Raw genomic sequence first — 24,255 nt, forward strand, 5'->3', positions numbered from 1 at the left:
AAAACAAAAACACTCAATGTGGTCCACATCATATAACCAAAACATTTAAACTGACCAATCAACCAACACCACAAAAAGAGGGAAGTAAAGGTAGATAGTACCATTTGAAAACCACTCCCTTGACAAAAGTAGCATCTGCTTACAGTAACCAATAGTGAAACGGGAAAACACCAGCTAATAAACATTTAGATTAAGATTTACTTTATTTCACTGACAATACGAGATTATGTATATGGAAGTTAAATTAAGCATTTTAGAAATACCTTCTCGTTATCTGACGTTAAAGACAAGGCGGCGGTATCGACTGTAACAAAGCTGCAAATCAAACCGAACTTGTTTCTATGAGGAAAGGTACAGTAGTTAAGGTTTTCCAGGTCTGACAGATAGAGGTAGCATTGGGTCCCAATCAGGGCCAGACACCTGAGAAAACACACACACTCACCGATTACCCTTAACCCTCCAGAAATCAAAACAAACATAAATGTATAACAAAGCCCATGTGCAGGCACATATACAGCTGTACAAAAACCAAGTGTGGTTGCCCAGCAAACAGTCGGTGTAGTGTGTGGTCTTAGACTTGGATAACAGAGCTGGTTTAATCAAAGCCAATCAACCATTTAGCGGATCTGTCTGATAGCCAACTCGCCGGTGACATAATATGCTACACTCACATGTGTCTGCACTGCAAGTCAACAGTGATTTAAATAGTAAAAAAGGTACTGAACAGTGTGTATTGTGATAGCACTTCATGTAAGAACCTAAACTGTTTTAAAACTGTGTTTAAAGGCTGCTAGGCCACAGAGTGGTGTGTCGCACTTAAGTCAGCACCAGGACCAACACGCTTTGGTTATTTGTGACTTTGCAGCTGTCAAACTGATGTTGACCACAAGTACAGTGTTCTGGTACCTGGCTGGGTTTAAGGTGTTCTAGTCACATGCAGTACATTGGAAAAGGGAGAGGCTTTAAAATCCAAGTAACTACTCCAGGATTACTGCTTTAATGCTTTTGTGAAGGTTAGTCACTGTGAGACAGCAATGTGCCAGTTTGTCCATAACATTTGAAGTGAAGAAGCTAACTAAGTAGTGATCAAAATGTGATGATTGTTAAGTTAATCATGTGCAAAGTTCATTCATCATATTGTGCAAAAACAGCTGAACATAACTGTGACCAAGAGGAAAAGTAGTGTTTTCTGTGATGAGGTCACAAGTACAAAAATTGTATAACTTTGACACCAGTGTCTGATCAATCTACCTACAGTAAAAACTCATACAGTATATTTAAGTATTTCCATAATGCTTGTGCAGTTACACCAACATCTTCTTGCTAGAGCAAACTAAGGGACCAATTTCCTAAAAACACAACAAAAAGGCACAAAGGCGCTAGCTTCATAGTAGCTACAAGGCTTTCAGGTCCATCAAGATTACATCTTACCTATGCTGCTACATTTAGACAAAAAGTTAAAGAAAAGAGCCAAAGAAAAATAGATCACCCAATAATTAATAAACACAAAATAATCCACAAAGATACTTGATACAAAAGTGTAAGACCGAAAGGCGTTTCATTTTAAAACAAAGATTTAAAGTAGCTGCAGATTAACTTTGCACCCAATTCTGATACAGTAACAGCTGGCCATGACTGGCAATTAAAACCGGGTCGAATAGAATTAACAGACACAGAGCCTTTGGTATGTAGAGAAGACCTTTCACATACCATGTACCAACCTCTGAAGACATTTGTATGTGAACACTAATATTCAGCGTCATACTCTTGTGTATGAATCATACATTATACATGCCAACTCTAAATAGGTCAGTCTCTGGAACAAACCCTATTTTCACATTAAGAACGAAAGGCTCTGATCACATCTGCCTTGTCTGACCTTCACACACAAAAAAGAACCCAAAAAAAACGCTCAATTTAACCTCCAAGAACATGCCAATGATTAGACAGATGCAGGTCCTGATGCACCAACATGCTCCATCCCTCCTCAGAAGGTCAGTCTCTTAGCCGTGATGAATTCTTCCAGTTGAACCTTGCCGCTGCCCATGAGCCCAAAAGCTGGATACATTGTTCCTGAACAATCCACCTGCCGCTCATAAAGGCACCTCATGGTGTCGGCATCGTAAAAATACACCCGGCACTCGTCGTAATCTAGGCATACACCCAAGCGCTGTGGCATGGGCAGCACACGGTTGCCAGGGTCACCGGAGGATGCGGTTACCGTGGAGGCAGAGGAGGATGAAGAAGTCTTGGGGATGAAGAGTTTGCCCATGCCCACGGTGAGGAGGATGAAGGGCTGGGAGAGCTCATAGCACGCTTCTTCACTGCCGCTGTCATGTCCACTATCATGGTCATACCTTATGGAAGGAAGAAGAGGGAGGATAGATGGGCATTAGGTTTTCAAACCTATGTCAAAGCCAGAATCATAGTCATGTATAAAATAAAAAAAGAATGATGATCTATCCTGATTCATTCCAAGTGTTTGAAGAATAATTTACTCGTAGCTAATGATTTTCTCAATTAAATTGTTCCGTCTATGAAAAGTCAGGAAATCAAGAAAAGGCCCAATCAGAATTTTCCCAAACACATTCAATTTACAATTCTGCCCAATATTAATATTCACATATTGTGGGTTTGAACAAGTAAATTCTTAGTCATGTCAAACTTTAATGAAAGATTTTTAACATAATAAAACAAAAATTGACTTTGCCATTACTTATATATTTCTTAACAGGAAAAGATGTCAGCATGTTCTTTAGACGGAAAAAATGCATACGTGACCTTTAAACTTTGATAAGTTGAATGCTGCCTGGTGTTTATCCCATTGCATGCATTATGTAATTATGATAGAATTTAAATGCATTTGCGTTAATAAAGGTGTTCCTTGACATGCTTTTACATGGGCTTATCCAGTGAGAAAGGCAGGCTTTGTCTGAGAGTAAGCTCTTTACGAGTTTATACTGGTTTGCTTACATCACAGGATTAGGCATGACTCAAACACACTTATTTCCATGCTGAGATTGTTGTATCTATGTGTGCTGCATTCAGGTACGCAAAACGTAAAAAACAAACAGAATGTGTGCAATCTTGTTTTAGTTTTACCATGTCTGAAACATGGCAAAAAATTGCAGATGATAGTCGTGTATGGAGACATCAGGGCTGTTGGAATGAATTGCGAAAGTGAAATATAATTTGAATAGTAAAAATACTACTTTGAATGCTGAAATTACTATTAAAGTGATTTTTTTTTATAAATAGGTTGGCTAACGTTAGCTAATCGTCCCTCTTCTCATGTCACGTCTGATGAACAATAACTTACGGGAGTGAGAAACACAAGACATTGTAAACTAACATAACGTACTGAGTAACAGAGCGGTGGCAGTGGGGGAGAAGGATGGAAATAGTTGTAACATGACTTTAAAGTCAACATCTACCAAGCCAAAATGCTGAAGTTATCAATAGTTAACTAGCTCTGCTTTCCTAACTGCGTCGCGAGTTTTGGAGCTTAGCTGGGAGCTTCATGGAGTCAGCTAAAGTTAATGTCTGTTATTTTGATGGTACTGACTTTTAATTTATATATCATTTTAACAGCAGTACTGTCAGTAACAAGACAATCTGCAGGAAACCGGTTGCTTATAAAACAAACAAAAAAAGAAAAGTAGTGGCAGCGCTGGTTACTGACCGAGCAACATTAGCCTTTACAACAAAGCTGCTTTAATACACTTGTTAGATAATGTTTCGTTACAGAGCTTTGTGGATTTGCGTTTGTTGTGTCTGTGTGCGTGTGCGTGGTGGACATAATGTAAACAGAGAGCGGCGTGCCAGAAATACAAGGTGCCATGACGTAGATTCCCTTCAAGCCCAGGTAGATGTTAGAAGTCTCTAGTGGACAGAATGTTCAACAACCTCACACTTATAGTGGCATTGACAATGCATAAGCCTGAGGACTGCAGTACATCTTAATAACAGGCTGTATTCGAGCAGTAAATATTTGAATATTCTGCTAAAATGAAACAAATAACAAAATGAAATTCACATTGGATGATAGAAGAAGACTGAGCGCTGTAGTTGATATGTGCTTGCACTTACCTTGGGCTGCTGGTATCTCTTGGATTGTGAAACCATTCAAGCAGCTTTGAATCAGAAGCCACTCCAACTTTAACCATGTAGGAGTACGGCTCCACCTTGAAGGCCCAATAGTGTCTGCAAAACAAAAGAGCAATCACATGTTTTACTGCAGGACTGGAAATTGTGATTACCATTGATACATACAGTACTCTGATATGTCTTCCAACATCTCTGGTGCAAATGACCACAGTGACTTTCTGAATGGCGGTAAAGACGGAAAAAAAAGGTACAGAAATGTCAGTTTAATAATACCACCACTTTGTGCTTGAAATTAAAGTTTAATCTCTGCTTCCTCCCTCTTAAATCCAGACAGCCGGACATATTGATAGTCTAATTACAAGATTACAGAAAGCTTCCACATTGGGTGCTACACTGCCTGAGAAAATCTAACATTGAGGCTCATTTTGCAACAGTAATCTGTTATGTAGCAAATTAAGCATTTTTTTTTTTAAATACACAGTCCTAGAGTGAGTTTATGGCATACCTTCCCTGAGAGATGCCCATATCCCCAATGATGTAGTCTAGTCCGATGTAGCTGCCCGTCTGCACACGTTCTGCTGCAAGGAGGAAGGCCATGCTCGCTACGCTCTCCACAGTGTCCCGCCGCTTGTTTAGAACGAGCCGCTCCGTACTGAAGCCACACTTGTCGCTGAACAAGAAACCAAAAGCTGTATGTGAAGAGATAGAAGGCGAATGAGCCAGAAGATGGACAAGAAGGAGAGAAGACAAGGACAGAAAACAAGGAAAAAGAAAGGTGGAGGAGAAGAGGATAACCAGAGATAATAAATTAGAACGGGTAGGAGAAGAAACTGATTAGGTTCGAAACTGAATTTCTGAACTAGTACAGAACAACTTGTGCAAAAGAAAGTTTGTTCAATTTTAGGAGTAAAAGAGGCTAGTAAAAAGGGGGTGGGGGACAATAGTTGACACATGAGGGCGCTATAGCACAATCTTAAAGAGCTCCACAAAGACCTACTCCCCATCCTCATCATCACACAAAGAAAAGCCATGAAACTATCCTCATTTCTTAGGTGCAGCTGTCATTTATATTCATCATCTGGGATCCATTAAATGCATTCTATGAATAGTTTATGGGCCAGAGGCCACTATTACAATAATCCAAGATACATATAGGCCGACATGATTATGCCTGTTCACTCAACCATCCCGCGCAGTCCAAGGTTTACACTGGGGAAGACTAGTTAATTTGCATGTGTCTAGGGAAGTCCTTCCAACAACTAGGCCATGACAAAGATAATAGTGAGCCTGTCTAGAGGTTGAACAATGACCAGACAACAATGCTGCAGCAATGCTGTTATGAAGTATGTAGTTACCGCTAGAATGCCTAAATCAAATACCAAATCAAGAGCCATGTCAGAAACCTAAGCAAACAAGTGCATACAATCTTGTATTCTCTAAAGATTAAAGTCTTGTCATTGGGTTTTATCTTCAATATGAAACCGTGATATCTGTTGATCAATTGATCGTAATTGACGCACATTAAGCATGTACTACTACGGGACAACTTTTTTAACTTGACATCCAGTTAAGGAGAACTGTGTTTCAGCTCAAACCAGACCTTGAAATCTGTGGGTTCAGCAGAAATGTTCTGTTCACACGATCATATTAGCCGCTAAACATGCTGGTTCCATTTTGGGCTTTGAGGGGCCAAATGATATCCTACAGAGACTGGTAAATGCATACAAGCAAAGGTCTAAGTGCTGACATATTGTAATGTTACGCAAACATTTGTGTCCACTCATGCTTTGTCATGGTTAAAGGTGTGTGTGTGTGTATGAGAGCGATGTTCTGTCCGCCGCTTTTCACCCGGGCCTAAAATTTCACCTCATTACTGACGCACAGTGAATCCATCCACACAGTCTGACGAGAGCACAGGAATGTGGAAGCTTGAACACAAATGACAAGGCTTGTGTAGGACACAAATCAAAGCCAAATCAGAGAAGGAAGTGACGTGACATGGCATGTGTCCAGATGGAGTCTGAAGTCTGCCAAAACTAAGTGAAAATACCATAGATCACAGCACCAATAATCAGCGCAAATAGTCCACAGTGAGGAGAATGAAAGAATTGCCAAGCAAAATAGAAATCAAAGTGACACAGTCCCTTGTTGGGAGGACACGATTTGAATTCAACTCCAGCAGATGGTTGGGGATAACGATTGTTTTTAACAAATTCCACCTTGCATCTGTCAAGCAAGCTTAAAATACTCGCAACTGCAGTTTTTTTTAACTAAGCTACCACGCTGTACAACAGCCTCTACTCCCACACTCAGACAAGTTGGTTTCAGCCATCTGAAACACAAAAGCTATTACCATAGTGCTAAAATCAACAACACCATTGTGCATGCTGCAAGAGAATTTGACATTTATAAAACAGTGAAGCATCGGTTGACTGATAATCTAACTATAAATCAAGGAACCTCTGTGTGTGTGTGTGTGTGTGTGGGGTCTTTACAATGATCCCGCATGTGCAAAAGATGTCACAGTGAGGCTATAGGCGGGAGCAGGCTGACTGAGGAGCAGCAGCGAGCCTACAGGCGGGTCATGTAGTGGGCCAGTGGGCTTCGCCACCATCGGTGTATGTGAACGGGAGGCAAATTGGGAAGCGCTTTGTCAGGTAAGGTAGAAAGGTGCCAAATAAATGCAGTATGCAGTGCAATCTACCATTCAACATCGGATGAGTTGTTTGAGTACGCTTCGAACGGGTACGCCACCAGACAACGCTGCAAGCAGCATCTTATAAGAGTAGTGTAAATGAGAGCGACGTCAGTGTGTGTATGGTTGAGCGAGGAGGGCTAGCAAAGAAAGCGAGAGGAAAAAGAGATAGAGACGATGTAAAGTGAGGTCTTCAAACAGAACAACAAGCTTCTCAAGCCACGGTTGCTTCATCTTTTGGCAATACATGTCGGGAAGGTGACGGCGGTTGCCAAGTTGTGGAAAAAACACTGGGAACCAAGCACTGTTTGCCCGTTCCAAACAGGCATGCGCTCTAAACGGACACCGCACTTGTCTTCCTGAAACCTAAATGCACAATACTCTGCCCTGAGAAGTAATAGGGATGGGGGAGCTAAGCTGTCGCCTTGGCTAAAAGCCTCAAAACAGGGGCTGGTTCTCAGTTAACTAATGAATGAATTAATGTACTTAGCGACAACAACAATAAGATTGAATGGATTTATGCTTTTTTTAAAAACGCCCTAAAGTTTATGCCATTTTTTTTTTATTATTATTAATACTTTGTCTTTAGGAACTCAAACAAATCTTCTGGAAAAGTTGCCTCTCAGGCTCACCAGGTGCAGGTGGTGTGTGGAAGGTGACCTCAGGGCTGTGGGGGCTGAACATGGTGTTCCTGCAGCTTCGGACCCTGAAGGAGTACAGGCTGTCAGGTTCCAGGTCACACACCACAGTGCTGGGACCATAAACCCTGTCTGTAGCCCTCCAGACCCCACTGTCCTCACCGTCCTCCTGGGACGGGGATTGGCTCGCGCCACCGAGTCTGGAGAAATAAAAAAGGAGTTTATAGTCAAGTACTTTTACACTTGCACTATGTTCCACATTTAAATATTTTTTATTAGACTCTTCATTGCACTCATCTCTCTACATTGTTTCGGTTTAGAGTATGTATATATTAGTGTTTCTATATTAGTGTGTATATATTGTTCGTTTGGTTGTTTGTTTTGAATGTGTTAGCACATTGTGAGCAACTATGCTCCAAAAGAAGATTCCTCGTATGTGTCTCCATACCTGGTCAATAAAGCTGATTCAGATTTTTCCACAAACTAATAGCTCGTCTGTGGCTCTACACAGTGCTCCCGTTTTCTTGCCGTTGATTCTTTGTATGTTTGCACCCACCTGCGGTATTCAAGCACATGGTGATCTGTAGGTAGGTGGTCATCAGACAGTCTCCAGCAGATTGACGCCTCGTTATAGACTCTGCTGCTGGACAAGTCAATCAGAGGAGGGTCGGGAACTGGAGGAGTAAAAACAAAGAAGCAAAACATAACCAGTTAGTAAAATGTTATGCAGAGACGTAAAACACCGTCAGAGGTCATGCTCTAATGAGTTGTAGTGAGTAAACAAGTGGACCGTTTTTCTGTTGTGTGACATGGACTAACATATTGTGTGTGATATGCAGCCATCAAAATTTTATTTTAAAACAGCACAAAATGCATTTTGCTTTGCAAGTGTCAACACATATCGCACATGACAGAGGTTGATGCTTCAAAACTCGTCTGGTGATTAACATGATGAAACAGATGTAATGCATACAGGAATAAAAAATACCATTTAAATTGGGGGAATTCCAGTTAAATCTCCTTTCGTCTTAATCCTGCTTAGTATAGGGCTTCAGCTCAATAACTTGGGTTTAAGCAAATGCTGCAGTGTGAGTGAGGCAAAGATTAGATTTGTCAGGATCAGGACTATCCACTCAGGACAATGGACAAGACTGTCTTGCATAATGGAGCCTGTTAAGAGGTTTTCACATAGACTCCCTGCCAGGAAAAGCACTTCGAAAAAACACCCACACCCCCTCTCTCTTAGTCTCTCCCACTTTCACCTTCCCTTCTTCCATCTTTGTACCATGGCCACTTCCCTCTTCATCCATTCCACATCATTGTATTTTTTCTCCATTCATCTACATAACAGCCAACCTTCCATCCGTCCTCTGATTTATGTCAACATAATCAACTCCGTTAAATTTAATTACTGTTCTTAGCCCAAAGCTAATTTTCCCCCCAGAAATAGAATCATATTAATGAAATATATAGGTCACCGCCTATTTTGCTCTAAAATCAAGGCCTTTTTTTCTACACACATCCATTCTCCCTGTGACAATTCCCTTCTTCATCTCCTTTGTAATCTTTCCTCTGTCCAGTTCTTTATCTTTTGACATTCCTAATCACACTCTTTCCATAATTCCATTTGCTGACCAGTATCGCCACCGTTGCTGAGCTTTCTGGGCCTCCGAAATCACCGCTGACAAAGAGGACTTCATGTTTTCACAGATGAACAAACAGACAACACACAAACAAGGACAGACAGGCGGTCAGCCATCCAACACAGCAGGCGGAAAGCAGTTTGAGTTTAGTGACTTTAAACAAAAACAGAAAAACACTCATTGATCTAACAGGCTGCTGACAGACAGTGGGCAGCATGGCCAAATCACACTGCAGGGAACTGTTTTCTCTTGTGTCCATTTTCATTCCTATATGATTGGGAGACACACTGGACGTTCAACTCATCAGATCTTTAGGATGTTTGTGAACTAATGTGTTAAGTGCAAATGCCCTGTTGTAGTCAATTTCAATTAAATAATTGAACAGCCTCCCAAGAAGTAGAGCATGGGGTCAAAATATGCAGTAGAGCCACAGCTGGGTTACATGGGAGAGCACAAACATGCCGTTATCCAAGAGGGGAAGATATGATTTTACGATTTTCTATGTTCAAGAGGACAAGACATACTCAAAGATAACATAACAGCTTTGCTGTCAGTACGGACATGTTTTAGAAAGCAACCCAGGTTTTCCTGTATAATAATTAAATTACTGCAGTGTATAAATGCCTCTACAGCTTTTTTTCACTCTGAGCTCAGACTAAGAGCATCAGCAACTAAGCCGCTAAGATTAAAGACTCATCAATAGGACTGCCACCCAACTGCTGCATGCAGCACTTTCCTAAAAGGATTCAGCAGTAATTTGTTTAGGGTACAATTGTTTTAAATGAAAAACCCACTTTCTCCAGAACAGGGATTACAGAAGAGTCTGGAGTATCACACTCATAAATATTCAGTCATTTGATATCAATTCAAGCTGAAAGCCTGAGATGAAGAGTGAATCAAATCTTTGATTAGGTTTTTCTCAGGGTAATGTTTAGCCAAAAAGAAAACTGCACAATAGACTATGGGACTAGAAAATGATTTTGCGATTGGGAAAGCTACATTTAGTTCCACTTCAAAACATCTCTACATAGTGTTTTCATTTAATTATGGTAGATGACAAGTTATATAGGAGGTTATGTCTGAAAATTGTTCACACAAACTATAAAACAAATGACAAAATAAACGTTTTTGATATAATTTTGGTTAACACATTATTGGAAATATCTAAATAAGGAAACCGCATTACACAGATGAAAAAAAAAATATATATATATATAAACGTCACAGATTAAATCAAATGTTCTTCTTTCCCAGCCTTGAAAATGGCTGCCAAGTCTTAATGTTTTAAACAATCTCTGCACAGTGTAGTTCCTGGTGATGCAACTAGTTGCTGCATTTTATGTAATGTCACTAATTCCTTTATTATTTTACTCATTTTTCTGGTGTGTCGCATGAATAGTTGCTGCTCCAACGACTGAACTGGCCAAAAAGGATGTTCAAAGACAAATACGCATGCAGAATTTTATTTCTTATAAAGTGTAGGCTTGCAATATAACCCATTTTATTCATCTGTAAGTGTCCATTGTCCTTTACAACCACTAGTTTTTAAAAAGCATTTCCCTTATCAAACTATGAACTTCCCTGTAATTAGGTTAAATGATTATTCAACCGTTTCTTCTTTTAATGAGTACAGAAAGTGGTCAAGTTCTAGTCCACTGGTCCATGAGTCTGGACAGAACCAACCGTAGCCTCGGAGATAAATCTCACTTCACTGGTTTTAAACAAACTAACAGGCCTGCTCCAGTGTAGCAACAGAAAGCCCACAGCGACAAACTCACCAACAGTCACAGAAAAATGTCAGTTGTTTGGCTGCATCTACTTGAGGGATAATGGCTCTACAGCAAAAAGACCTCAGCTTTGTCTACGATGTCGGCAATGTTTTTTTGAATGCTAAAGTCTGGAAGCACAGCAACCACTCAAATCTTTACTTTAGAGAGACCATCTTATGTACATAGAGCTCCTTTTTTCAGGATGCCCTAGCCACCAGGCAACTGTCTGGTGGCTAGGGCATGAAAGAACTGTCACAACTAACGGTCACTATCTGCTATAATGATTATAAATATTGCTTCCCCCCCCCCCCCAGTCACTGACACACACTGTTGTCAGGTTACACAGGAACTACACTGAAGGCATGTTGTGAAACAAGCCTCATGTCATGAACCATCACTCAGTCGTAATGAGTCTGCCTCAATCTCCAATCCTATCATTATGCATTTAAGGCAGGAATGTGAAAAGGTGGATCAAATAGAAACACCATACTATGCTTCTGTTAAGCCAAGTTGTAGTCTTTAAAAGCTCTTTGAGATTTGGCAGAAATATTTTTCCACACTCTGATGTGCTCTTGTTACAGAAAATTTTAGAAAAGCACAGCTCTTTAGTTTGTAGTGAAAAAAAAGAGAAAATAAATAAAGTCACCTGCATTTTGACAGTTTAGTGCTATGCTGCATTATGATCTGACACATGCATATTCCTGTTGGACAAGCATCAGTCCCCTCTTTGTTTCTATTGACTTTCATACTGTCTAACAATTTATCTTGAAATAGTATGAAATAATCCCTCAAATTAATTCTTTAAAAAAAAAGAAATACTGTTATGTCAGTTTAATGAAAGAAGTATGTGTCCTTTCAAAAATATGAATCCCGATTTTTTTTTAACTTAGAATTGATATCACGATTCTCTTGCCACAATGTTTTTCCTCACAAAGTGTAATGATTATTGCACATATGAACCATGACAAAACAAATCGGCAGTACCGAACAGATTTTTTGGCACCTATAGCACATTGCGCATCACCACGAGCCTGTAAACAGAGGCTTCAATGAAGAGAAGGGAGAGCAATGCAGAGCTTAAACCGATTCAATACAGTCTAGGAATAAAACACACAGAAGACAGTAGTAGTGCTTGTGATGCAGTCGGCTCATAAAATTAAATGAGAATCCACGTCATTAAAATAAAAATAAAAAAAGTACAACATGAACATTCTTTTATAGAACAAGCCTTTGTAAACCAGCAGACCAGAAAATAAGCTTCACTGAGCAGTAAAATCCACTGTGTGTATCCAGGTTTGTACCAGTTTATCCCACAGATGACCTCTGACCTCTAAGCACAGCCAAGACAAGCAGCTTATTCTGACCATAGTCTGTTTTTAAAAAAAGGGACTAGCTTATTTAGTTAAACCAACTTTTTTAAGTGGCAAACCTCTCTGCTATAAAGCGAGTTATGCCATGGTCTAGAGGACTCATGAACAAAGAACAGACCTCATTTTTATAGCTGAATTGAATCAGAAAATATCATTATGTTGTCTTGACAACTATTGGTTACTTTTTTCTGCCAATTATTGCAGCTTGTCCTTTAACAAGTTTCTGTGAGACAGTAGCTTTGTTTCCACCCACACGTTCTAATCCAAATTAAGTGATTAGAAATGAAGAATGCCTTATGGAAAGAGTCAAATTCGATGGAACTTTATGAATATTGACTCAAAAGGGAATTCGTTCGGTCTCAGAATTTTATCTAGATCGATATACGGCTTGTTCAATAAACGCTGATCGAAACGTTATTTACCGAATAAATAATGAATGCGATTAAGTTTTAGGTCATTTTATGGTTGCAACCCGCCACAAAATGAAAAAGTTTTAGTTAATTTCCGCCCAGTGTTTCCGCTCTGTTTGCGCACATGGCAGATGTCAACAAAGACCAACGTAAGTTAACAAACGAGGAGACGAGAGACTTTCTGAATTTAATTTTTCCAGGAACTTGAAGAACACGGCCAACAAAGGTTACGACAAGCCACGGGATTCCTCCAGAGTAAATGGAAGGCGCTTCAACAGCGATGCACATCACGAAGAAAGAAAAGGAAAAAAAAAGTTGTCTCCCAGCGGTGCCGGAGGGACAATAAAAGGCAAGTTGCATCTGAATCATAATAGTAATGTGTTGAAAGCATCTTCTTATCGTAGCTTGATATGTCGCTATCAGCTGGCACATCAGCACTATAACTTGAACAATGATGATCATTTGTTGGTAGAAGGCGCGATCCATTTTGTCTAGAAAAACTTTGTTTGCAAATGTTTGCTTGAATGTTGTGCGATTCAGTGCAAAAATGAATGGAAACACCTTAAAATGTCTAAAATCAATTTGATATGCCAATTTGATCCCAAAACTACATGGGACATCATTACACACAGGTTTTTAATTCGATTTAAAGCCGTTGGATGGAAACACTTTCCCTAGCTTTATTTGGTTGAGTTTATTACCAAACTTCAGATAATTTGATTGACAAGTAGACGGAAACTTAGCTACTGTTTGTGTGTGTGTAAGTACTACAGTGGAACAATGTACCACAGGAGAACAAAGAACATCCAGGTTTAAAGTAAAGTACAAGACAAAAAGTTCAAAAATGGAAGCTTGTTTTGTAGAACACTGTCAGAGTGTCAGAATAATTGTTTCTCAGGAAATAAAATCTTGAAATATGTTGATCACTTATTTTTATCTCACACCATTTAATTGAAATAAATGTGTTTTACCTCCACCAAAGCACATCTCTTTGAGCAGAGTTTCTTCTCTAGATGTGTTCAGCACAAACTCATCAAAGCAGGGGTCAGACGCTGGGTGGAAGGTCCTCAGAGACTCCGTGGCCTTCTGGATTCTGAAAGCATACAAGGCAGATGTAGAACATGATTAAATCAATACAATTCATCAGAGGCTTATTTTTATTAGCCTTAAAATTACTTTTGTAAGATCAAATGCAGTAAAAAAAAAAGAAAAGAAAAAAAAAAACATACAAAATAAGACAGTTATTCACCCCAGACAAACTTTCTCGATCAGATATGTTCTACCATATTTAATCTTGTACTGTGAGTTTCTCAAGTGAAAAAGGATTGGAAACCAAGTCCTTGTCTACAGGAGAAAAGTGTCAAGGCCACAGGATCCTGCTCTTGAGAGTGAAAACCTTTCTTAATTATCCAAAGCTTCTAATGAAGATCAATTAGTCCGCTTAGCTCAGAAGACACAGCACTGTATGGACGCTGGAAATGTTTAAAGTGCAATCTGTGCACGTGGCTTTGTCTGTTCTGGACATTGATTGATGCTCTTAAAACTAAAATAAACAGACCAAAACCCACTTGTGAAAGCCACTGGAAAACTGGAAGGCATCACTAATATGTATGTCTGCAACACAACATGAGTCATCACACACACTTCCGTCTGTGACCGTGGAGCTTGTCAAATAATCATGTTTGGCTTCTGTAATCTGTAGTACGTTTAGATCTGGCAATAATGACCAAACTGCTTATTATTAATTTGACAGATTACTGCAATTTACATCAAGGATTTTAGTGGTGAAGGCTGTGAATAGCCACTCCAGTCAGGCCTGGCCCAGCTTCCTGTTGTAATGTTGGAGGAACCCGTCAAGACACCAGAGAGATTACGTGCTCTGTCCGTTGTTTATATGTTTGTCTCTCATTTTATCTGTAATGTTAATTTCTCACTTCTACTATTCAGATTCCAATAACGTCTAAGTATATGTCAGTTAAGTGTTTTACAGATGTAGTACAATTTAGCGATTGTGTAAGGCCCCTGGAAATTTTGTTTATCAAGTATTATTGATTGGATAAGCAACAAACCAGAGAAAAAAAACAAACATCTTTTGTTGTTTTCTTTAACCTTCAAAAACTTAATGTGGAACCTGTCGATGTGGCCTGATCAGATTAGACTGGCAGTGATGGCAAAATAACTGTCCTCCTGAAATGTGGTTAAATTCTGATTGTTGCACAGAAGGTTGTAATGTCCCACTTCTTTTTACTTTGAAGAAACTACAAACAGTGAGGAGAACAGACATCTCATGTGGAATAAAAATAAATAGAAAAGCAGCACACATTCCAAGGTCATGGCCCCATCACTCAGGGAAAGAAGTTGATTAAGAAAATCCATTTTCAGACTTTAATTGTTGGTTCATCTCGGTCATAAAGAAAGCAGGGTTTACCGTTAGCGTGATAAAACTTTAACTTTTCTGATTGAAATTAACCATTAACTGCTTGGCTTCATCATCCATATTACCAAACAACTGTATATTTGGGATGTAAAAATCCTCTGAAATAACCCATTACCAAAGTACCATTTAATTTTTTACCTTTATTGAAGTTAAAATGTGAGCATCCCCCAGCTCTACTATACCTGATGTGTAGCTGCTTTGCAGTCTGTACAAAGCAGGACTGATCCGTCTCTTTCAGCACCTCCTGAGCGTAGCCAACTAGGCCACTGTTCTCCAGCATGCCCTGGTATTCCTCTACCTGGGAAATATAAATTAAAAAAAAAAAAATTTAAAATACAGGCCTTTAAAATTACATTTATTCCAATTATTGAAACAGGTGGCTTTGTATTGAACAGCATTCTCAGAAAAAAAATCCTATAAAATAAGCCATCTTTTCACACATAGTCAGACATAGGGAAATGATTAAGGACATACTCATACTTCACGTGTGGATTTATTTTACTACAGGTAATATGGTGAGTAAAGGAAGCATGCATGAAGAGGATACTGAAACTCAGTCCTGGTATTTCATACCTGAGCCTTAAGTTGGTCTAGGCGCCGGTTTCTAGACTGTTCGATGGACCTTAGCATCTCTGACTTCCTCTCCTGCAGAGTCTCAAACAGACGCTCAAAGTGCTCATTGGCTTGACGCTCTGCTAGCTGGCCATTTTCCTTTAAGAAGATACATTTTTGTTATCAATTTGTACAAAGCAAATCAATTGTACTTACTCATATATTCCTCCCAAAATGCACACACTATAAGCATGTTTTCAGAAGGGCCAGAGCATAGTGTCAGACTATAACTTGACCATTATCCTTGTTTTCCAACTATTACAATAGTATTGAGGAAAGAGTGCGAGTACAGTTACAATTTGACTGTATTCAACTATGATTAATCCACAATATGATTGTTGTATTAAAACTCTTGTTTGACAGAAGCTGAAAAAAAAAAACAGTTAAGTGTGTGAATATGCTGTAGTTCACCCCCATTTTTGGATTAATGGACCAAAAGTTCAAACCAAGAGAGCATCCCAAACATATCCGTCACATACACTCCTCTTTCAATACACACACACACACACACACACACACACACACTTCTCTTTCAAAATCCAACAAAAGGCGCAAATGAACACTACGCATTCAGGATCAGCATCAAAGTAAAAAGGGAACAAGCTCAGAGGCTGAAACCCAGACATGCAGGAGGGAAACTAGTAGGCAAATTCTGTTCCTTGTTTGTATGGTTTGCATAATGTTTGTTTAGTGACCTTCTTTTCTGTAAAGAGCAATTGTTCACCTCAACAGACTGCTTTTGTGAAAGCTACATAAATATTTGTATTTTGTAAAAAAGACTAGACATAATTATCAACGATTCGAAGGGGATATATAAGAGTAGTGATTTTGGGAGTGGAGTGACAACAGGACCTGCAGCAGCATGAGTCAGCTCTCTCACCTCAGTCTGATTGATGAGCAGGTCAAGATCAGTAATCTGAGTCCTGACCTGGTCCTCTTTGCTGATGAGGTAATGGATACTCTTGGCCAGCTTCTCCTGTTGAGAGAGAAAAGATCAGCAGCATATACAGTGAGTTTCTTAAGGTCCTTAAACGCTGAAGCACACAGCGACACAGCACTGAGATGACAAGCTATAACTAACACAACCGAGGTTACGAGGGGATCTCTGCCGCCCTTAACACAACATACATGAGTTCATTAAAATGTTTTCCATTTAAAAAAAGGAATAGAGTGGGATTTACCAATGCATATTCCGTGCTCATATTCCCAAGCTCTGGCATGGGCCACAGCATCTTCCTCTCATCTTATATCACATTCACAACTGCAGCTGCTCTGGACATGTGCAGAGTGACCTGTTTGACCCTGTATGTGAGAGCCCGTTTCCATGGGTGCAGTGTGTCAAACAACATTCCCCATCGCAGTGACCTGCATTACCGTTCAAAGCAATTGAAACCCAAAGTATTTACTGGCTTACAAAGGATTCCGGGACTGTTCAGGACAGCCGACACATCTTCCAACAATTTGTTAAGACAATGCGTACAAAACCATGGGGAACAAAATGTCTCATTAAATATCAAGCACCATGGTGTTTGTGTCAACACAGACAAGCAGATTGAATTTCACACAGATTCTGCGTCGACTTTTGAACCACCTCGCACGGGGGGGGGGGGTTATGCCAACATGATTCAATTACTGTTCAATATATTTCACTTAAAATTAGGGCTGGGCGATAGAAAAAAATCACAATATGTTTAACAAAATACCTTGATATCAATATCACAAATATTGTTGGGTTGTTTTCACAAAATATCACTTACACAATGAGAATTGACAAATAATCATAATGTGGTAAAGGCAAAAAAAAAGATGAGCTAAAATAATCTGGGAAGTTCAGAAAATGACAACTTTACTGTAATTCAGTGTTTAAAACCAGGAAAAGAAAACTCTTATGTCATATTACAATATCCCAAATTTAAGACCATATCTAGCTGCATATGTCCTCATATTGCGCAGCCATACCTAAAACATATTGAGTTAAAGGTTTGATGTTAGTTTGTTCTGCGTTGTGCTATCCTAGCAACAAGATAGTTCTAAAACAATCTCCACATAAGCCAAAGCAAACACTGAAACTGATTGAAATTGATTCTACTGAATGGGAAAAATCTGACAGCCACATGTGAGACCAATTACTTTTAACCCAGTTAACCAGCCTGAGTTTCAGTTTCATCAAGAAGGGGGAGACGGATATCTAGGGCATAGTGCCTGCCAGCACAGGTACAGGCCGAACATTAATTCAGGGATCAGTCAGTGGGCAGCATAGCACAACCAAAAAAAGAAAAATACTCTCAATGTTTTATATTTTTGCTATGACCCAACACAAATTCCACTAAATGAGAGGATGTAACTCAACAAAAGGCCTTTACGCCATTTCACGTTATTTTCTGTAGCTCTAGTGACACTAGGCTGAACTTTTGAAAATCAATATGTACTGAATGGGAGGAGATAGAGATATCTATCAGTGCCTGCTCCACCAGACTAGCAAACCGCTTTTTCCACCAGGCTACCAGGAAACTGAAGTTGTAGTTTCTTCTTTTTATACAAAGCATCTTTTTGCACAAAAACTCTCGACACTGAAGTTGCTGCTGTTGCACATCTTAAAGCACATCATCATTCTTGCAGTTTACTGTCTCAGTGTTAAAAATGTCCCTGTTGAGCACTTTTGTTTATGTTTGTTTGCCAATCTGTTGTGCATTTGTTTTGTCTTCGTCACCGTGGGGGATGTAAAAAAAAACGTGTATATACGTCATTACAAGTTCCACGGCTGCTTAGCTCGGCCACGACTCCATTTCAAGCATTTATTAACAGTGGCGTTATGATCGAGCTCAGTTTAATCCTCGTTATAATAAGACAGTATTATGTTACACTCTAATTGACTGGTCACAGACGGCAACTAAACAAATCCAGTGTTTACAACTGACACCTCCAACACAAGTGGCCGACCTCTCTCTTTTTTTTTTAACGAGTTAAAGTGTCTGAATGTGGTACCTTGAGGATCTTGTAGGCACTGCTCATGGAGGTGACTTTGTGGTTGGCGTGGGAACCTCCCAGCTTGCAGAGGTGGCACACGGGTCGTCTGCAGACCTCACAGTACATGTTCACCTTCTCCATCTCGTGCTCTGGACACATGAGCACCTGCCATATTTTACAGGACAAGTTAAAAATCACAGACACAATACATATGTGCGTTAACTGAATTTAAAAAAAAAAAAAAATCTACAGTAATCAAAAAAACTGGCTGAAGTGAAAGAGGAAGATGGCAGACACTTAAAAAAAAAGCTCCCTCTGAGCCATTTCCTGAAGTGTCTTAAATTAGAATTGAAATCAGTCCTTTTACACTCAAGATCAGAATATTTTAGCCATATGATCAACAAAAGGGACAGCACAGAACAATGCAATATATTGACATAGCTAGCAAAGATTCCAACAAGGCTTCACATATTGAAAGTATTTAAGATCTCAAAATTAGATTGTTGTATTTCCAATCAATTCAGCTGTCACAGGGCCTCCACACAGATTATTGTAATATATATCAGATTATGTCAAAGTGGGACCATTTACATGAATATCTGTATTGTATGATTTAAGCTATTAAGAGGCCTAATCAGACGGCCAACTACCACAAACGAGAGCCCTTCTTGGTCAGTAGTAAGGAAAGCCAGATCGTGAAAGATTTCCCGCAAAACTCTTCCTAAACATTTAACATTTAAAGCCTGAGCAGACAAACCTATCCATGGTAATGTTTATTTTTTACTCGTGTGACAACTTATCTCCTGGAAGATGGTCATAGTCCAACTGAATGAAAATCTTGTTTGGGTGTCTTTAGGAAATAACAGATAAGAGAAAAACAAAGCCTTCACAAGGCAGTGACAGACAATACTTGCCTTGGGCCTAAAATTTGTGGTGGGACCGACGTACTCGTGCTGAGCTTTGGGTGTACCCCAGGGGTGGTGCAGCTTGAAGCACTCGTTACAGTAGCTAGCCTTGCAGTCCATACAGCTCTTTGTAGCCTCCTGCTGCTGTGGAGGCTTACAAATGTTACACATGATCGCGACGGCTGCGCGGGCGGCTTGGCGGTAGCGCTCAACGATGTTCTCCAGAGTGAAGTTACGGAACAACATGCTGATGCCGCGCTCACCAAGGTCGATGTCATGCTGGCAGCCCGGGCATGGGATGGTGGTGACCCGAGGAGTCACAGAACCTCTGCGCCATCCCGGGGACGAGATGGAGCCTGGAGGAGAGCGAAGACGGACAAGTTAGAAAAGATCCCGCGCAATATAGATTCATAGCTTTGGGTCATCCAGTTTCAAATCTTGTCTGAGGCCCTATTCTGAATTGTAAACAACAATGTCCTTTCACTTCCAATTACACTGAAAGCATAGTTTCCAAGAGACTCAAATAGGGGATTTGAAAAAAAATGTTAACCCCCATTTGTGTTCAACGCGGTCTGGGCCGAGATTCACAAAAGCAGCATTATATCATCTGCATGACTTGCCAAGTATGATCTTAAGGAAAAAATGCCTTTGATAACACATATTGAAATGTCAATCTTTTACAAAACAGGGCCTCAGTCTGTCTCCCTTTGTGCTTTATTTCCACAATGACCACTGCTCCATAAGGACGTGGATGTATGGAGCAAAACATCAATACAGGCAATTAGTTGAGAAGTTGTCATTACAGGGAAATAAATCCAGGAAGAGAGACTTTCCAAGAGTACTGGGGAAGTGTTGACATACAGGATAGTCATAGGGAAGAGGGCATCCTTGGAGTTTACAGAGAAAACACTGGCTGTATGAGAAATCAATGTTACACTGCAATTCATTTAACATTTACTACGGGAGAAAAGTGTATGCAAGTTCTTACAATGATCTGGACAAAGAAAAAAAAAAAAAAAGCAATGTAACTGAATTACATAAATTAAAAACTTAAATAAAATTGGGCAGCTGCACTTGAATATGTCCAGTTCAATGCATTGACACTTATTTACATGTGAACACAAAACTCAAAAAGCAACACTGCTTTTAAGAGTTCCTCACAGCATTGTGCTTGTTACTGATGCCGCAGCATCATAACAAAGCAGCAACACTGTAACATGAGATGGAAACAAGGACTTGTTACACAAGGGCACATCACAGATGCAAGCATTGGGGAAGGCAAAACACTGCTACCACGCACTCAAAGCCAGCAAACTGAAGTCACTACACGGCAAAATAAATGACAAAAATATTGCTTCACGTTTCTGGGACACAGGGGAAACGAGGAGTGCTGGATTTATCTCAGTTTGCAAGCCAGTATTTCCACTTCGTTTCCGAGGACCTGAAAATTAAATCAAACACTCCTCAGGTAAGCGAAATACAGCAAAACTACTTCAAAACACACAAAAAGGAGTAGCTGAGGGAAAAACAGTGGTAGAACAGCAAACCAACTACGTGTGTGGCAAAGTGCATGCCGGGTAAACAAGTGATGTGAGAGAACTGAAGACTGACACCACCAGGAGGTAAGATCTGTCTGTAGTCAAACTGTACTGCTGAGCTTTGTTTGCCACAAATCGATTACCCTTCCTACCTGAATTCATATGACATTGTGGTGTGGTACCATTATGATGAAAAACGCAGTCTGAAGATGGTCATGAAGGTGACATGATCTTATTAAGACGAGAAAAGTCATTGAATGGAGCCCAGCAGAAAACCTTCATATTTAGACCAATTGAATGATGACTGAGTTAATGTCTAAAGTGCTTTATTCACCTGCCTCTCATATTGGCACATTGACTCCAGTTCTATAGGTCTGTACAGCAGGCGTGAGCAAACAAAAAGCAGACAGGAGTCACTGCTGCAAAGTGTATGTGCTGATTTGTAGATCTGCAAAGGTCCGCAGAGTCAGAGGAAGAAACTGACGAGTCATTGCGGTGCAGAAGTGGCTTAGTTTTCTTTCCCCCTGCAAAAATCTTAAGATAGTTTGATGCTTGAACTGTTGTAGCATTTTGTTTTATAAAGTTATACTGGAAACGAGACCATGTCTGCACATTTAAAAATCTGTATTGTCACACAGTTGAGGAAATCTACTTTAGTATCCTGGGAGTTCATCATTTTATTTTTCATTTCTAATGCAAATATAAAATCTGTGGAGTGTGTTTATTTAGGCTTGTTGAATGATCTTTTGCTATCCATTTATATTTACAATCGTCAGTGGCTGCCTTAGACTGGGTATACCCCGGCCACTCTGCCGGCAATCTGATTTCCCCCTGCAGCTCGGTCTGGAAAACGGCACGTTTAATCAATTTTGCACAAACCAATCACAAACTGGCTTATCAGCCTTGCGCGCTATTGACGGGTTTAACACGACGAGAATAGAGACGCGACAAGCAGCTTTTTGTTTACATTCAACATGTCGGCAACTGAAGCGCAGCACAACAACCGTTTGATGCCGCTTTTTTAAAACACTTCAATGGCAAGTTCTCTTAAAATGGAAAAGATACGTTCCCTGGAACAGTTCCTACAAAAGTAGAATGCGTTTGCCTTACTACCGAGCGGCTCTGGTAAAAGCTCGCTCTGCAAAGTACATCATCCGGATCGTTAGTCTGATTGGATGAAGGACTTTGCAATTACGTACAGAGTCATTTGAACTATGGCTGTTGGTCAGGCCTCTTACAGAGCAGACTCCCCGGACCAATACTCAATCTCAAATCTATTGAGCTCGGCTTGGCCAATCCATTATCCGAAAGGTTAAATAAAAATAAAATCACTTAAGGTTGGAATTTTTTTTATTCTCTCCTTGTTATTTAAAAAAAAAAAATTATATACAAAATTATACTGTTATTAACACCACAATGTCCTTGTTTGCTGCTATTCTGTTTTATTTGGTAGTAGCTGAGCTCCTATTATTATCCGTTCTTTGAGGGGATTAATACACAGAGGCGACTAAGAGAAATGAAAATCTCTGCTTTCAATACAGAAGAGAATGACATTGCTTAAAAACATCCACTGAGCATGTTGAATAACTGCATTAGTTGGCCGACTCTCACCAAAACTAGTATTCAGTCTTGTTTTACTTGGCCGGCTATCCAACACTTCTCAATTCATCATGCCAAAAATGATTAGCAGTAGGCTCAAACAGGTCTGCATTCTTAAACGGTTTCTCAAACACTAATGATTGTCAAGTGAAGCATAAACAGTACCCTAAAAAAGCACACACACACATCAGAAAAGCCAGTTAAGAATCTTAGCAAGCCCAAACATATTGTAGCTCTCCTCTGTGTGTGTGTGTGTGTAATTTAGAAACAGAGACCAACAGTTCTCCATCTCAATAAAGCAGCTTTACTTGCCAACGTGTTTTACGAAATGAATGCTAAGCTTAGCAAGTGTACAGAGACACACACACACACATTCCTGTCCTACTTCAACTCCTAGGAAACATCCTCGCCCCTTTCTCACTAATTTCAGTCTTCTTTTTTCAGGCTCCTTTCAATTCCTTTTTGCCACTTGCCAAAACGCCGTCGACCCTACCTCCCTTTGATTATCATCTCTCCTTTCCTCCACTCCTCTTTAAGTTGGCGTCATGCCGACTCATTGTTGCTTTAATTAAGGTTTTCACCATACCACTTTCCTAACCTACTTCCAAAATGAAATACCAAAGTTTGAAAACAAGGCAGATGAGAATAACCTGAAGCGTTGTGCCTTTTCTTACCACTAGCGTTAAGTGCTTTGGTAATCTTGATTTTAAAACATCAGATTAATTTTAAGCTCAGTGGACATTGTTTTTCTCTTCAAATAAAAAGGGGGTATATGACTTAAGGGACCATTTTCACAGTAGACATTTTAACCTGTCATAGTAGGAAAAGCACAGCTAAAATTGATAACCTTAACCATGCTCAATTCCATTAGGTTTCCCAGTAAGCTATTTCAGTGAGTCAGCATGCACAATGCATGCTTAGGCGTCTCCTAAGTGAAATGCAGCCATCATTAATGGTTTTGAACACCGCTGTGCTTTTCACACTATGATATGTCAACATGTCTGCCATGAAAAGGGTCTATTTAAACCATTATTACCTGGCATTAGGTTTCTAACAAAGAAATAACATACTTTGATACGATGTTAAATGCAGCGACTGCAGTAAAAAATGATGTTGTTATACCTTACCAGTGGCGTGAGTTTGTATGGTCATGTTGACAGGGCTGAAGTAGACTAAGTAGAGAAAAGGTAGAACCAAACTAGGGTATAACAGGGGTTCTAGTAACACTGTACTCACTACTACAGCTACTCAAAACACGGAGGCCACGTCTACCTCGACCTCCAAACGACCTTCGCACTGTGGCTGCAAGCAATGAACAGAGAAGTGAGGTGAGACCAACAAGAAAATAAATAAATAAATAAATAAATTAAAAAATCATACATAATGTGAAGTGAGGTGAGAAACCAGTTATTTTCATGACATTCGAGAAACAAAGCCAACATAAAAGTATAACTCAATGAAAAGTGAGTGTAATACAGAACAGTGTTGAAAATACACTCACCGGCCACTTTATTAGGTACACCTGTCCAACTGCTCGTTAACACTTAATTTCTAAGCAGCCAATC

At 39.8% G+C, this 24,255-nt stretch overlaps 1 protein-coding gene across 9 annotated transcripts in view; it reads right to left on the reverse strand.

The window, feature by feature from the left end:
• Nucleotides 1-24,255, reverse strand: part of trim36 (tripartite motif containing 36) — a 34,107-nt gene continuing 9,852 nt past the window's right edge. For 3 of the 9 annotated variants that reach the window (XM_034873113.1, XM_034873112.1, XM_034873114.1), the window contains exons 3-14: nucleotides 23,927-23,992; nucleotides 19,563-19,909; nucleotides 18,667-18,813; nucleotides 16,562-16,657; nucleotides 15,643-15,780; nucleotides 15,252-15,367; nucleotides 13,604-13,725; nucleotides 7,997-8,114; nucleotides 7,435-7,640; nucleotides 4,613-4,796; nucleotides 4,090-4,203; nucleotides 1-2,357 (exon numbers count right to left, since the gene is read on the reverse strand). In XM_034873113.1, the coding sequence (XP_034729004.1) occupies nucleotides 1,988-2,357; nucleotides 4,090-4,203; nucleotides 4,613-4,796; nucleotides 7,435-7,640; nucleotides 7,997-8,114; nucleotides 13,604-13,725; nucleotides 15,252-15,367; nucleotides 15,643-15,780; nucleotides 16,562-16,657; nucleotides 18,667-18,813; nucleotides 19,563-19,909; nucleotides 23,927-23,992 (2,024 nt within the window). In that variant the 3' untranslated portion in view covers nucleotides 1-1,987. Of the gene's footprint in view, nucleotides 2,358-4,089; nucleotides 4,204-4,612; nucleotides 4,797-7,434; nucleotides 7,641-7,996; nucleotides 8,115-13,603; nucleotides 13,726-15,251; nucleotides 15,368-15,642; nucleotides 15,781-16,561; nucleotides 16,658-18,666; nucleotides 18,814-19,562; nucleotides 19,910-20,913; nucleotides 21,064-23,926; nucleotides 23,993-24,255 lie in introns of those variants that run through there. The other 6 variants (XM_034873118.1, XM_034873117.1, XM_034873119.1 and 3 more) reach the window with 3 other exon arrangements.

The sequence above is a fragment of the Etheostoma cragini genome, chromosome 5, assembly GCF_013103735.1.
Source record: "Etheostoma cragini isolate CJK2018 chromosome 5, CSU_Ecrag_1.0, whole genome shotgun sequence".
Classification (NCBI taxonomy): Eukaryota; Metazoa; Chordata; class Actinopteri; order Perciformes; family Percidae; genus Etheostoma; species Etheostoma cragini.